Source organism: Ranitomeya variabilis, chromosome 3, assembly GCF_051348905.1.
Source record: "Ranitomeya variabilis isolate aRanVar5 chromosome 3, aRanVar5.hap1, whole genome shotgun sequence".
NCBI lineage: Eukaryota > Metazoa > Chordata > Amphibia > Anura > Dendrobatidae > Ranitomeya > Ranitomeya variabilis.
In genome coordinates, this window is record NC_135234.1 from 575,402,827 (window position 1) to 575,416,746 (window position 13,920).

The following is a 13,920-nucleotide window of genomic DNA, read 5'->3' on the forward strand; positions in this document are numbered from 1 at the left end:
AGGAAGCAGCTGCAGAGAGAATAGAACTTTTTTCCCTGCAGCTGCTCTTCCAATTAGACAGCTGTATATGATTTACAATGTGCTTACCTGCAGATTACCACTATGTCTGCAGGTATGTACTGTCTTTTTTTGCAAACAGGTTTCTAATAAGAAAAGATGGTGGCTGAGCATTGAGATCCACATTATTTAGTCAGCAAAACTGGGAGTGTTCTCAAGAACTGACGGATATCCTCACAATGCATCTTCTCATTCTTTTCAGATGAATACAGGAAGGGTAAACATACTCCAAAACAACTGTCCTTTCCATCCACACAAATGCATTTCAAGACACTTAATTGCCACAATAAGATAGGATTTATTACATTCATAGCAGCTTCAAACACAAAATAGTAAAAAAATAAGTATCACATGATTAAATAAAACAAAAATAAAAGTCTTCAGTGGATAGACTGGTCTTCCTCATCGTTTGTACCATTCTGGAGCTTCGTTCTTTGTCTGCAGTAATAAAAATACACGTGATTACTAAGTGATACTATGCTATTTGGCATATCTACCACTAGGATACTGGTACCATAGCCTTCTTACATCTGCCATGTGCAATTTTCTTCCTTGATGACACTGATAGTAAGAAATGTGTCAGAGGGCGCACGGGAAAGTGTTGGGAGGCACATAGGGAACGTGTAGGGCATTTTCCACAAAAGGCCAGAAGTGGGCTGACCTTGTCAGGGCAGGAGCGTTGGGATGATCAGGGCCAGTACAATGTTATTTGTGCCCAAAAGGGTATCTTCCAAGCCCCGCTGAAAAGGATGGATAGGCCGATGCAAGATTGATGCTTGCACAAGGACCTCATCCCCTGGACATTAATAAATGGGTGAGATGGTTCTGTATTTCACTATTTCAGATGTGCAATCACTAGTGATGAGAGAATAGTATTGTTGCTCTGGGCTCCCCGACCACGCTCGGGTGATCTCCGAGTATTTGTTAGTGCTCGGAGATTTAGTTTTCATCGACTCATTTGTATGATTTACGGCTGCTGGACAGCCTGAATACATGTGGGAATTCCCTAACAAACAGGCATTCCTCACATGTACTCAGGCAGTCTAGCAGCGTAAATCATGCAGCTGCAGCGACAAAAACTAAATCTCCGAGGACTAACAAATACTCGGAGACCACCCGAGTGTTCTCAGGAAAACCTGAGCAACAAGTATACTCGCTCATCACTAGTAATCACTGATAAGACTAATGAACATGTGTATCTGACCACTGTTAGTTTACCTTAACCAAACTTTTCAGCCTGACTTTAGTGATAGCAATCGTCATATTTTCACCCATCATCGTGGAGTGAATATTGTTTTTTTTCACCTGTTTAGCTACAGGCAATTTTATCACAGCCTGCTTATATACATTATCGACAGTGAGTCAGTTAGGAGAATATTAGATTTCTTGGCTGACTTGTTTTGAAATCTCTAATAGCTTGTGTACTGTATATTGATAGACTTAAATATATAACTTGTCCGTCTGTAAGATGACTACTAGAAACTTCAGACTATACTTTATCTCTATTAGGAGAACTAGTTTTTAGACCAGGATCTTTTGGAATTATAAACATTGGCATTGCCCAATATTAGGTGCAATGTGAGAACTGAAGATTCTCTAAACCAGTTTGAACAGTTTGGCTAAATGTTTCAGGGGTAAAGTGTCAGTTAGGTGCATACTAATGCTCTGCTCAAAACACACTGGATATTCTCTGTGAAGACCCAGCCAGGGAGTTTGTAAAAGAAATGGTACAATACAGAAACACTGCAGGCAAAACGGTGTTATATGTAGGCAGTGACTGACAGCTTCTCCCCTTGGGGTCTTTGACGCCCTACATCATGCCCTGTCCTAGGCTTACACAGCAGATGCGCTTTGACTGTGGAGTTCCGAATAAAACCATTGATCAGAACATTGAAATAATCTTATAATCTGACCAAACATCTGTGCGTGTTTAGTAAAGAAGCAAATCAATTAAACCAAGCTGACTGCATGGATGTACTAATATTAATTAACCTGTGCGTGCAATGTCTAATGTTATAGATGTTTACAGCTGAAAGATGATCAGTTGGATTTAGGTTAGGCCAGTTTGGGATGCTACACAACCTGCACTAATTTATTGACTTTGCACCATATAAACAGATTAATTTAATGCTTTGTGTCATTATCACTTGGTAAATCCATCCTTGCGTCACTCTGTCAATGTTATAAAGCACCATGGCCTCCCATATGATACTCTACAACATATCTCCATTTATTTTGCTGTTGACAGCCTATAGAAATTGATGCTAGATTAAAGTGAGCAGGTATAGACTATCGCAGGCGGTACATCATCTTTCGGCCCCTGACATGTTAAATAGAAAAATATATACCGGTATATATGTGTTGTAAGTCAGTTTACACTTTCATTGGAACTTAAGCCTTTTAATTTTTTTAGTGATTCACGTTTCCAAAGGGACATGTCCAATGTCTCAGGTCAAATTCGGTAGTCCAGTGACTCGCATGTACACCCCATAATTAGTTGGGTGATTACTATTAGCTTTAGGTCTCTTCGTATTAAATAAAATGGTTTTGCTTACTAAAATGTCAGGGACAGTGGAAATGAAACCTTCAAATAAAGTCATAAAATATTGCAGATAAACAAAGAATTCTCAATCTACAACTTTATGGCGCTATAAACTGTCACATGTAACAAATGGCGGTTTACGATTAACTACAAGCGGCATTAAAGCAAATATGAAACACTTACAAACACGGTTGGTTGAGGTATAAATACGTTCACGTCCTGGCGAGATTGCAATGCAGCTTCTGATGGCGCAGATTTCCCCTTAGTAATGTGCTTTTTCACGTGGTCTTTAGATCGAGGTAAAACTTCCACTGGTTGCTTATTCCTAAGACCAAGTATGACTTGCTTCATTTCAGCCAACTCCTGCAAAGAAATCACAGAAAAAAATAGTTTCAGAGACATGGTTTACTAAAGGATTATCTGGCCTACACAAGGCTGCACTGTATGAGTTGGAAAGTTTCTTCAACTTATATGGAAATAAAAGAGCGAAAGTCTCATCTAAAAAGGCAGGAGATGTGGCTTCTTATCAATTGGCAACTAAGAGGGTGCAGAGGTTTCTCCAATGGTAAAAAAAAAAAAGATCTGAGAATAGTAATGTTTGCCCACCGTGCCTGATTGGCTGCTCCTCAGTGCCCCCCTACCATGCTGCTGCTGAAATTCCCAATGTTCAGTACAAGCTGCAGCTTGTCAATCAGGTGCGGCGGGAGGGTGTATACTTGTGAAAACTCTTCCCCAATCTTTCAAAAAGAAATCCATTCTTACCAGGATTTTGAAATCACGTACACCAGACTCATGTGGTGTAAGATCTATTTAATAATGCATGCATTCAAGCCCTTGCATTCATTTTAATATATTACATTACATCACCTGAATAATGAAACATTGCTTTATAACTCTATTTAATTGTAACTGGATAATTATAATAAATAATTGATTTGATTTCTAGTAAACAGAAGCAAATAAGAGAAGCACAAGTAAATAAAAGTAAAACATTTGACTTACGGTAACTTGTTTTCACTAAACAGCCCCTTTATCACCTACCCACCGGATAGGTGATAACTCGATGATCAGTGGGTTGGAGGTCTGACCTCTCAAATCCACACCAATCAGCAGAGTGGGGATCTTTTACCCCCATTAGAATGGAGCAGAAGTTAGAACGTGCAACCTGAGCTCAATTCATCAGAGGACACCCACTGATCAGCAGGTTATCACCTATCCTCTGGATAGGTGATTATTTGTTTTCACTGGACAACCCCTTTAAGTAAGGAAAGGTTCTGAATAAAAAGACATCTATAATATATCCATCACAAGACGGAAAATGTACACATGTCCATATTGGCAACCATGTTTTATTGCTCCAAAATAAGAAAAAATAGCAGCAATTTTTTTTTAAATAGTCTGTATTAAAAACCATCCTATCAAGACCCAGCATTTATAATCTCTCTAGGACTGACTGATCATTCGCCAGAACGTATTATATTGACCCAGAATAATGAGCCTTTATTCAACAACCAAGGCCTTTCTCCAAACTGTAATCTAGGATACATGATTTAACCAGGTGGTGACTGGGATCTGAACTGCATAAGCCCCCCATGCACATTGGATTGAAGCGAACCTGTCATCAAGATTTTGCTCAATAAACTACAGACAGTGTCAGGATGGCACCATTATACTGATTAAAATGATACCTGGGGTGCAAAAATCTGTCTTGTGGTTCTTGTGTAATCAGTGTTAGAAGTGTTCAGTTAATGAGATGCTCGTGCTCCGAGGGGGCCTGTGGGCAGCTCTTTTTGGTGCTCTGGCCTCATCATCATCGTGGCTTAAATAACAGGTCATTGAACCTTCAGTGACCCTCCTCCTATTATTAAAACTGAGCTTGTGCAGTTAATATCATGGTCTTTAAAAAAATGTTTTTTTTTTTTTTTTGTTTTTTTAAACTCCAGCAAAACGGTGCCAGCACAGTAGCTTGCCGATAGATGCTACTGCACTTGCGCAGCCGCTATTGCACTGGAACAAAATTTATTTTTTGCTCCAATAAAATATCGGTAGCGCATGCGCAGTAGCATCTATAGACAAGCAATGATCTCCATCTGCGCAAGCGCCAGATTGTGTCAGTATATAATGATACAAAGGTTAGGACTGGGTATGCCAAACTGAGTTTCTGTGTATACACTGGGATGCTTCCCAGACTGGGCCCCTTTTCTTTTGTCGAGTCCTTCTTCTTTTGAGATAACCGCATGTACACATAGCACCTTACCCACTCATACTTCCCTTTCCCCTTTTTGCTTCCATCCCTCTTCTTACTTTTTTACAATAACGACATCTCACTTTTTTCGCGTCATATGTTGCATTATAAGCTTAGAATGCACTTGATAAACAAAGAATATTCGCTACAAAGATTATTTAATTGTGTAAATATCTGAACTATTAATTAAAGACCGTCCAATCCCTCTCACACAGGTCAAAAGACTCCCATTGTGCTCAGAGTTTGGACTTTACCACTTGCTATTGATTTTTCTGCACACACACAGAAAATATACGGTAATTACACCTGCAAGATTCTTAATGTAGCATGATTTTTTCTTTTTGTAATTTTTGTTGTTGTTGTACAACTTCAATAGAAACCAGTTTTTAGAAAAAAAAAACATTGTGTGTACACACCACTTCCTTCTATGCAGACCTATATAAATACATGGTGCAGACTATTTTTTTATTTCTTACATCAATAATATTTACAAAGACTCCCTTTTATTTAAGGAGTTTGGGAACAATAAAAAAACTTAAATAGGTGTACTAACTTTACTGAACCACTTAAAGAACCTTTCTAAGGCTATGTTCACAAGTTGCATTTTTGCTGCAGGCAAATCTTGCTTTCTTGGCAGTAAAGAAGCTGCTTACAAAAACAAGTTTTTGCTGCGTTGTTCATGTACATTCGTCTCTTGTGCATGCTGATACAGTGTAGTGCCTGTTGTTCCTGTGGTGTCTGTATCAAAAAAGCAGCAAAATCTGACACCTGCGTTTTTGCACTTATTACTTACTATGGGTGAAAAAACTCTGAAAAAACACTGACAGAAGTGATATGCTGCTATTTTCAAAAACGCTCGTTTTCCAATCAGTCAGGCAAAAAAAGAATATGTGTGTATAAGATTTCTGAAATCTCACAGCTTTTGCTGGTACTCTAAAATGCAGCTTTTAAATTGCATTAAAAAAAACGAAACGTGTGAATGTAGCCTTAGAATTGTGAGCTGCAAGAGTAGTGGTGTAAGGCATGGTCATCAGATACATTTATCCCCCCCATCCCGTATACACGTGCATGCTAGTAAGTGAGTAAGTGTTCACAGGAATAAAAGTAAATGGTGGCTCAGTGGTCAGCACTAAAGCCTGCAGCGCTGGGGTCCTGGGTTCAAATCCCAATAAGAACATCTACAAGGAGTTTGTATGTTCTCCTTGTGTTTGTGTTTCCTCCCACCCTCCAAAGACATACTGATAGGGGATTTAGATTATTAACCCCAATGGGGAGAGTGATAATAATGTCTGTAAAACGCTGTGGAAACGGACACCCTTCCACTATTTATGTCAAGCACCGTCTATGATGCAGTACAAAATAGCTCAGGTATAAGCAAAAAAATAACTAAAAACAAATCACCAGTCCAAACCTGAGATTTTGTAAAAAGGCTTAAAGTGGTGCTATCAGATTAAAAAAATGGTCTGCTTGTTATCAGAAACAGCGCCACTCCTGCCCACAGGCTATGTCTGGTACTGCAGCTCAGTCCCATTTAAGTGAAACAGATGGTTTTTCTGATTTCATACAACCTTAAAGATGACATCCAAAGCCTTGTCGAGTCTGGGATCAGAATCAATAACACAATCATTTTTTGAAAGTGTTACTCGTGTGCCCCAATCCTATTGATCACTTAAGCACACATCTGTTGTCCCCAAAGTGTTAACAAGATGGAGAGTGTGCGCCAAGGTATTTGCCATGTGCATGAGTGAGCCATGTGCAGCGGCATGTTAGAACATCTCAACTGCACAGCAGCTGTTTAAGAAGACGGCATAGCCGATGCCAACACGCTGCTCCACGTCGTAAACTGCAGTCATGTTGCCAGGGGGATACATACACTGAATTGCTTGATGAAAATAGCTCAGACAACTATATTGGTCGCTACATGCTCCATCATTACAGATAAAATCAGGCTGTGTTTTGACATTAACAAGTGGTCTGTGTATTCATGTCACAGGATCTTAGGCAAGAAGAACCTCACCAATAATCAAAAGATTACCGTGAAATGCAGAACCCCTCATCTTAGAGGATTTGTTCTAGCACATAGGTAGGACATCAGGAAATTGTGTTTTACTGAATTCACACGGATGCAATACAAGTCATTTCCATGTATCTTTCACATGAGCAACAATGGGTGAACTTCCTCACTTTAAATACAGGTTTCCCTGGAGGGATTCCACAGTGATGATGAGTTGACGTGAAGTGATGAGATGCCGACAATGACCTAAGTTTCTGTACATGGGAAACTATTTGCATTCGATTACACATGCGATGATTACACACAGCTCAACATGACACTATGGAATCAAAGCCAGTAAGCGCTGATCCTTCCGTTATTGCAAATTAACTTTTAGTTTTTATTTCATTCACACAGTTTTGTAAATGATTAAAAGTCCAAAAGGCTCAGGATCAGGCACCCACGTCATTTAGTGACAACCCCTCTGCTCAACCACCATGAAGAGTGAGCCGTCCAGTTTTTATCACGGCCTCTGCTGTCACAAATCTACTCTTGCCATGGTCAGGCACAGATTTGATTAATAGCGTTCTGAAGCTGCCAAGTGCCCGCACTGATGGGCAGAAATGAACTTTATTCTTTCCGACAGCATCGGGCTTTCAGTCATAGAGGCTCAGCTTCAGTCACTGCTCATTGAGCGGCGGCTGTAACCACACCCTGGCACTGACTGACAGGCAGATCTACATTGCATCAGTGCTGCGTAGGCTGTCAGTCAGTGTCAGGCGTGGTTAAAGCCGCCGCTCTCTAAGTACTGAGCAGTGACTGAAGCGGAGTCTCTATGACTGAAAGCCCAATGCGGTTGGAAGGAATAAAGTTACCGTATTTTCCGGCGTATAAGACGACTGGGCGTATAAGACGACCCCCCAACTTTACCAGTTAAAATATAAAATCTTCTTAAAAGTCGGGGGTCTTCTTATACACCCTATGTCGTCTTATAGGGCCGGTGAATATGTGCCTTTTGGGGGGGGGGGGGGGAGTGATCCTGATGCCGAGGGGGCGTCTCACAGGAAAGTGAGTATCCCCCATTACCTTATCATAGCGGTGCAGCGTGGGGGTCTCAGTGCTGGGAGTGGCGGCGGCGGCGGCTGCTGTGCTCTGGTGCGGCGGTTGCTGTGCTCTGGTGCGGCGGCTCCTCTTCTGTGTGGGGCCTCTGTGCTGTGCGGTGGCGGTGGCATATCTTTATCCAGTTGGGGCTCCTCCGGCATCTCCTTAGCCCTGGAGGCCCCGCCGCAACTCCATCGGTGCAATGCAGCGGCCATTTTCCCGGAGGCAGCTCAATAGGTGCGATGCGGTGGCCTCCGGGAAAATGGCCGCTGCTCAGATTCAGATCTCGTCCCGAAATCTCGGGACACGAGATCTGAATCTGAGCAGCGGCCATTTTCCCGGAGGCCACCACATTGCACCGATGGAGTTGCGGCGGGGCCTCCAGGGCTAAGGAGATGCCGGAGGAGCCCCAACTGGATAAAGATACGCCGCTGCCGCCGCCACCTCACAGCACAAGAGGCCCCACACAGAAGAGGAGCCGCCGCACCAGAACACAGCAGCCGCCGCCGCTCCCAGCACTGACACCCCCACGCTGCACCGCTAGGATAAGGTAATGGGGATTACTCACTTTCCTGTGAGACGCCCCCTCGTCATCAGGATCACTCCCCCTCCCCACCCACCATATACACCGGCGTACAAGTCGATTCCCGGCGTATAAGACGACCCCCGACTTTTAAGAAGATTTTCGGGGGTTAAAAAGTCGTCTTATACGCCGGAAAATACGGTAATTTCTTCCAAGTAGCTTGGCAGCTTCAGAACGCTATTAATCTGGAGATTAACCAATCAAATTTGTGCCTGACCATGGCAAGAGCAGATTTTAATTTCTGTCTTAAGGACAGCCAAAGATGCCCTTAAGAGGTGTGAGCTTCAGTAGTGGCAATAGAATAGAGTGAAAATGATAGACGTGGGAAATTGTTAATAATTAGGAATGAGCGAACATGCTCAGTGATACTCTGCTATCACTCAAATATCTGGGTGCTTGGCACTCTTCAAGCATTAGCTCAAATCCCCGCCCTGCATGTTTGGCACCTGTTACACAGCCAATAAGCATGCAGGGATTGCCTGTGAGCCACTTTAACGCCGTCGCCATCTTGGTAGCAGCTTTAGTCCATGTGCACACGTTGCGGTTTTTACCGCAGAACCGCAGCGATTTTGAGGCTGCGGGTCCGCAGCAGTTTCCATTGCGTTTACAGTAAACATGTAAACCAATGGGAAACCGCAAACCGCTGTGCACATGCTGCGGTAAAAACCGCGCAGAAACGCAGCGGTTTACAACCCGCAGCATGTCACTTCTTTGTGCAGAATCACAGCGATTCTGCACACATAGAAATGCATTGATCCGCTAACTTCCCGCATGGGGCTGTGCCCACGATGCGGGAAGTAAGCGGATAATGAGCGGTTGCTACCCGGGGTGGAGGAGAGGAAACTCTCCTCCAGGCCCTGGGAACCATATTTGTGGTAAAAAAAAAGAATTAAAATAAAAAATAATGATATACTCACCTCTCAGCGCTGCACGCGGCCGTCCGGTCTCAGGTTTGCTGTGCGAGCAGGACCTGCGGTGACGTCGCGGTCACATGACCGTGACGTCACGAAGGTCCTTCTCGCACAGCATCTTTGGAGACGGACTGCCGCGTGCAGCGCCGAGGAGATCGGGACGTCAGAGGGTGAGTATAAACCATTTTTATTTTTTATTTTTAACATTACTATGGATGCTGAATATGCAGCATCAATAGTAAAACCAAAACCCGCACCGGAAACCGCAAGACAAAACATGATAAATCTGCAGGGATAACCGCAGCGGTTTTGCCCTGCAGATTTATCAAATCCGCTGCGGGAGAACCCGCAGGGACCCGAACCTACGTGTGCACATGGCCTTACTGTGATTGGCTGGCCATATGACATCATCAGGGGTCATAAATGGACAAGCGCTGCCAGGCTTGGCACACTGATGCCATTGCACAGCTCAGGGATAGTTCTTATTGGAGGGAGAGAGTGAGATTGTCCAAGGCTGTGTGTGCACAGTTGAACGGATCAGAGTCCTCTAGTGTTGATACTGGTGCCGATTCTGATCCACTATACTAACAGCCCTTGTACGGGTTAAATCTGTGCTTTGCTGTTTGTATGAGATACATTCTGCCCTTAGACTAGGGAAAGACAGTTGCAGGAGCAGAAAGAGTGGCAGAATACAGTCTCTAAGCAATTTATGTGGCGATTTCCACATCTTATATAAACTTGCATCATATGACGCAACAATACAGTGCCTACAAGTAGTATTCAACCCCCTGCAGATTTAGCAGGTTTAATAAGATGCAAATAAGTTAGAGCCTTCAAACTTCAAACAAGAGCAGGATTTATTAACAGATGCATAAATCTTACAAACCAAAAAGTTTTGTTGCTCAGTTAAATTTTTATAAATTTTAAACATAAAAGTGTGGGTCAATTATTATTCAACCCCTAGGTTTAATATTTTGTGGAATAACCTTTGTTTGCAATTACAGCTAATAATCGTCTTTTATAAGACCTGATCAGGCCGGCACAGGTCTCTGGAGTTATCTTGGCCCACTCCTCCATGCAGATCTTCTCCAAGTTATCTAGGTTCTTTGGGTGTCTCATGTGGACTTTAATCTTGAGCTCCTTCCACAAGTTTTCAATTGGGTTAAGGTCAGGAGACTGACTAGGCCACTGCAACACCTTGATTTTTTGCCTCTTGAACCAGGCCTTGGTTTTCTTGGCTGTGTGCTTTGGGTCGTTGTCTTGTTGGAAGATGAAATGACGACCCATCTTAAGATCATTGATGGAGGAGCGGAGGTTCTTGGCCAAAATCTCCAGGTAGGCCGTGCTATCCATCTTCCCATGGATGCGGACGAGATGGCCAGGCCCCTTGGCTGAGAAACAGCCCCACAGCATGATGCTGCCACCACCATGCTTGACTGTAGGGATGGTATTCTTGGGGTCATATGCAGTGCCATCCAGTCTCCAAACGTCACGTGTGTGGTTGGCACCAAAGATCTCGATCTTGGTCTCATCAGACCAGAGAACCTTGAACCAGTCAGTCTCAGAGTCCTCCAAGTGATCATGAGCAAACTGTAGATGAGCCTTGAAATGACGCTTTGAAAGTAAAGGTACCTTATGGGCTCGTCTGGAACGGAGACCATTGCGGTGGAGTACATTACTTATGGTATTGACTGAAACCAATGTCCCCACTGCCATGAGATCTTCCCGGAGCTCCTTCCTTGTTGTCCTTGGGTTAGCCTTGACTCTTCGGACAAGCCTGGCCTCGGCACTTTCAAAGGCTGTCCAGGCTGTGGAAGGCTAACAGTAGTTCCATAAGCCTTCAACTTCCGGATGATGCTCCCAACAGTGGAGACAGGTAGGCCCAACTCCTTGGAAAGGGTTTTGTACCCCTTGTCAGCCTTGTGACCCTCCACGATCTTGTCTCTGATGGCCTTGGAATGCTCCTTTGTCTTTCCCATGTTGACCATGTATGAGTGCTGTTCACAAGTTTGGGGAGGGTCTTAAATAGTCAGAAAAGGCTGGAAAAAGAGATAATTAATCCAAACATGTGAAGCTCATTGTTCTTTGTGCCTGAACTACTTCTTAATACTTTAGGGGAACCAAACAGAATTCTGGTGGGTTGAGGGGTTGAATAATAAATGACCCTCTGAAAAGACTTTTCACAATTTTAAAGAAAAATAAACAAAGAAATAACACTCTTTTTTGCTGCAGTGCATTTCACACTTCCAGGCTGATCTACAGTCCAAATGTCACAATGCCAAGTTAATTCCAAATGTGTAAACCTGCTAAATCTGCAGGGGGTTGAATACTACTTGTAGGCACTGTATATACATGACCTCCAATTTATACAATTCCTCCTCACAAAAGTAGTCACTTTTCAGAAAATTTAGCCCCATATACTCAAATTCTTCTAAAAAACAAACTGTTCTTTACTCACCCTCCCTGGGTCTAGCACTGTGACACAGCACTGGACTGTTGGGGATGAGTAAAAAGGGTTTGTTTTTTTAGAATAAACTAAACATATGGGGAAATCCTTTCTGAAAGAGGACAATGCCTTTAACTTGAATGTACAGTACAGACCAAAAGTTTGGACACCTTCTCATTTAAAGATTTTTCTGTATTTTCATGACTATGAAAATTGTACATTCACACTGTAGGCATCAAAACTATGAATTAGCACATGTGGAATTATATACATGTTGCCGCGTCCATGGGCAACAACACAGACTTATACCAATTAATAGATAATCTGGAAAAAGCCCCAAATTTTGTTATGCTGTTCATAACAGCCCCCAGAGACTCTTGCGCATCTTCCAAGAACAGTAATACGTCGTCCGCGTACAGGGTAATCTTTTCTTCATAGTTTCCGTATCTAACTCCCTTTATGTCCCTATCCCTCCACCAAGGGCTCAACAGCAATTGCAAACAAGAGAGAAGACAAGGGGCACCCCTGCCACACTCTCCTACTTAAAGGGAAATCCCCCGACAAGAGCCCATTTACCGTATCCTGGTTCTTGGAGACGCGTATAACAATTGCACCCGACTTATAAATATCTCGCCAAAACCCATAGCCTTCATAACCGCCCACAAATACCACCATTCTACACTAAAAAAGTGTGAAACAACTGAAATTATGTCTTATATTGTAGGTTCTTCAAAGTAGCCACCTTTTGCTTTGATGACTGCTTTGCACACCAATGCCAAGAGAGTGCAAAGCAGTCATCAAAGCAAAAGGTGGCTACTTTGAAGAACCTAGAATATAAGACATATTTTCAGTTGTTTCTCACTTTTTTGTTAAGTATATAATTCCACATGTGTTAATTCATAGTTTTGATGCCTTCAGCGTGAATGTACAATTTTCATAGTCATGAAAATACAGAAAAATCTTTAAATGAGAATGTGTGTCCAGACCTTTGGTCTGTACTGTATTTAAGTACAAAAAAGGGGACTGGGTCCTGCATACCAGTGAATGTGGGAGCCTCTGCAATCTACTAGCACCTATCCTGTAGAAGGGCAAGATAGTGATAAGCCATAATATTTATACAACCTGCCAAATATTGTGTAGGACTCCATTGCTGTCAAAACAGCTGTGATCAGTCAATACATGGACTAGATGGAAAGTGCATCAGCCAATCAGTGAGGCTCTGAGCGGAGCAATCTAGTGTAGATAGAATACCCATAACTCCCAACAGTCCCAAATCCAGAAGGACAGCCCCGCTTTTGAGACTCTGTCCCGGCAGGGATCCTCCTTTTTCCGCTTGGCCTCAGACCAAATGTACCGCCGCTTCTTTAAACTGCTAGCGTGATCACTAGCTGTGTCGGATTGGAGCAGATATTGCTCCTTGCTCCAACACTGACTGGCACAGGAGACACGGAGAGGCATCTTTATCAGTGGCCTACCGAAGCTGCAGTGATGTGAGCAGTCAGCGGCACGGCTGGATGACATAATTCAGCGCCGTGGGAGAGGAAGCTGCCAGCTGCTGCGTGGGAGCGAGGTGTGTGTGTGTAGGTGTGTGTGTGTGTGGTGATGGAGAAGGCAATGATGGGGATGTAAGGGCAATGATGGAGTTGGGGTAATTATGTGTGGCCTTTATACTGTACACAGCATCATGTGGGGCCATTATACTGTACGTAGCATCAAGTGCGGCCATTATACTCTACCGAGCATCATGTAGGGCCATTATACTGTACGCATCATGTGGGGCCATTATACAGTATGCAGCATCATGTGGGGTCATTATACTGTACAAAGCATCATGTGAGGCCATTATACAGTATGCAGCATCATGTGGGCCCATTATACTGTATGGAGCATCATGTGAGGCCATTATACAGTACGCAGCGTCATGTGGGGCCATTATACTGTACGCAGCATCATGTAGGGCCATTATACTGTATGCAGCATTATGTGGGGTCATTATACAGTACACAGCATCATGTGGGGCCATCATACAGTACACAACATCA

At 43.1% G+C, this 13,920-nt stretch overlaps 1 protein-coding gene across 3 annotated transcripts in view; it reads right to left on the reverse strand.

The window, feature by feature from the left end:
- Positions 1-341: 341 nt before the first annotated feature.
- PIBF1 (progesterone immunomodulatory binding factor 1) overlaps positions 342-13,920 on the reverse strand; it is a 283,033-nt gene continuing 269,454 nt past the window's right edge. For all 3 annotated transcript variants that reach the window (XM_077297253.1, XM_077297252.1, XM_077297251.1), the window contains exons 17-18: positions 2,783-2,962; positions 342-495 (exon numbers count right to left, since the gene is read on the reverse strand). In XM_077297253.1, coding sequence (XP_077153368.1) covers positions 460-495; positions 2,783-2,962 — 216 coding nt within the window. In that variant the 3' untranslated portion in view covers positions 342-459. The remainder of the gene's footprint in view (positions 496-2,782; positions 2,963-13,920) is intronic.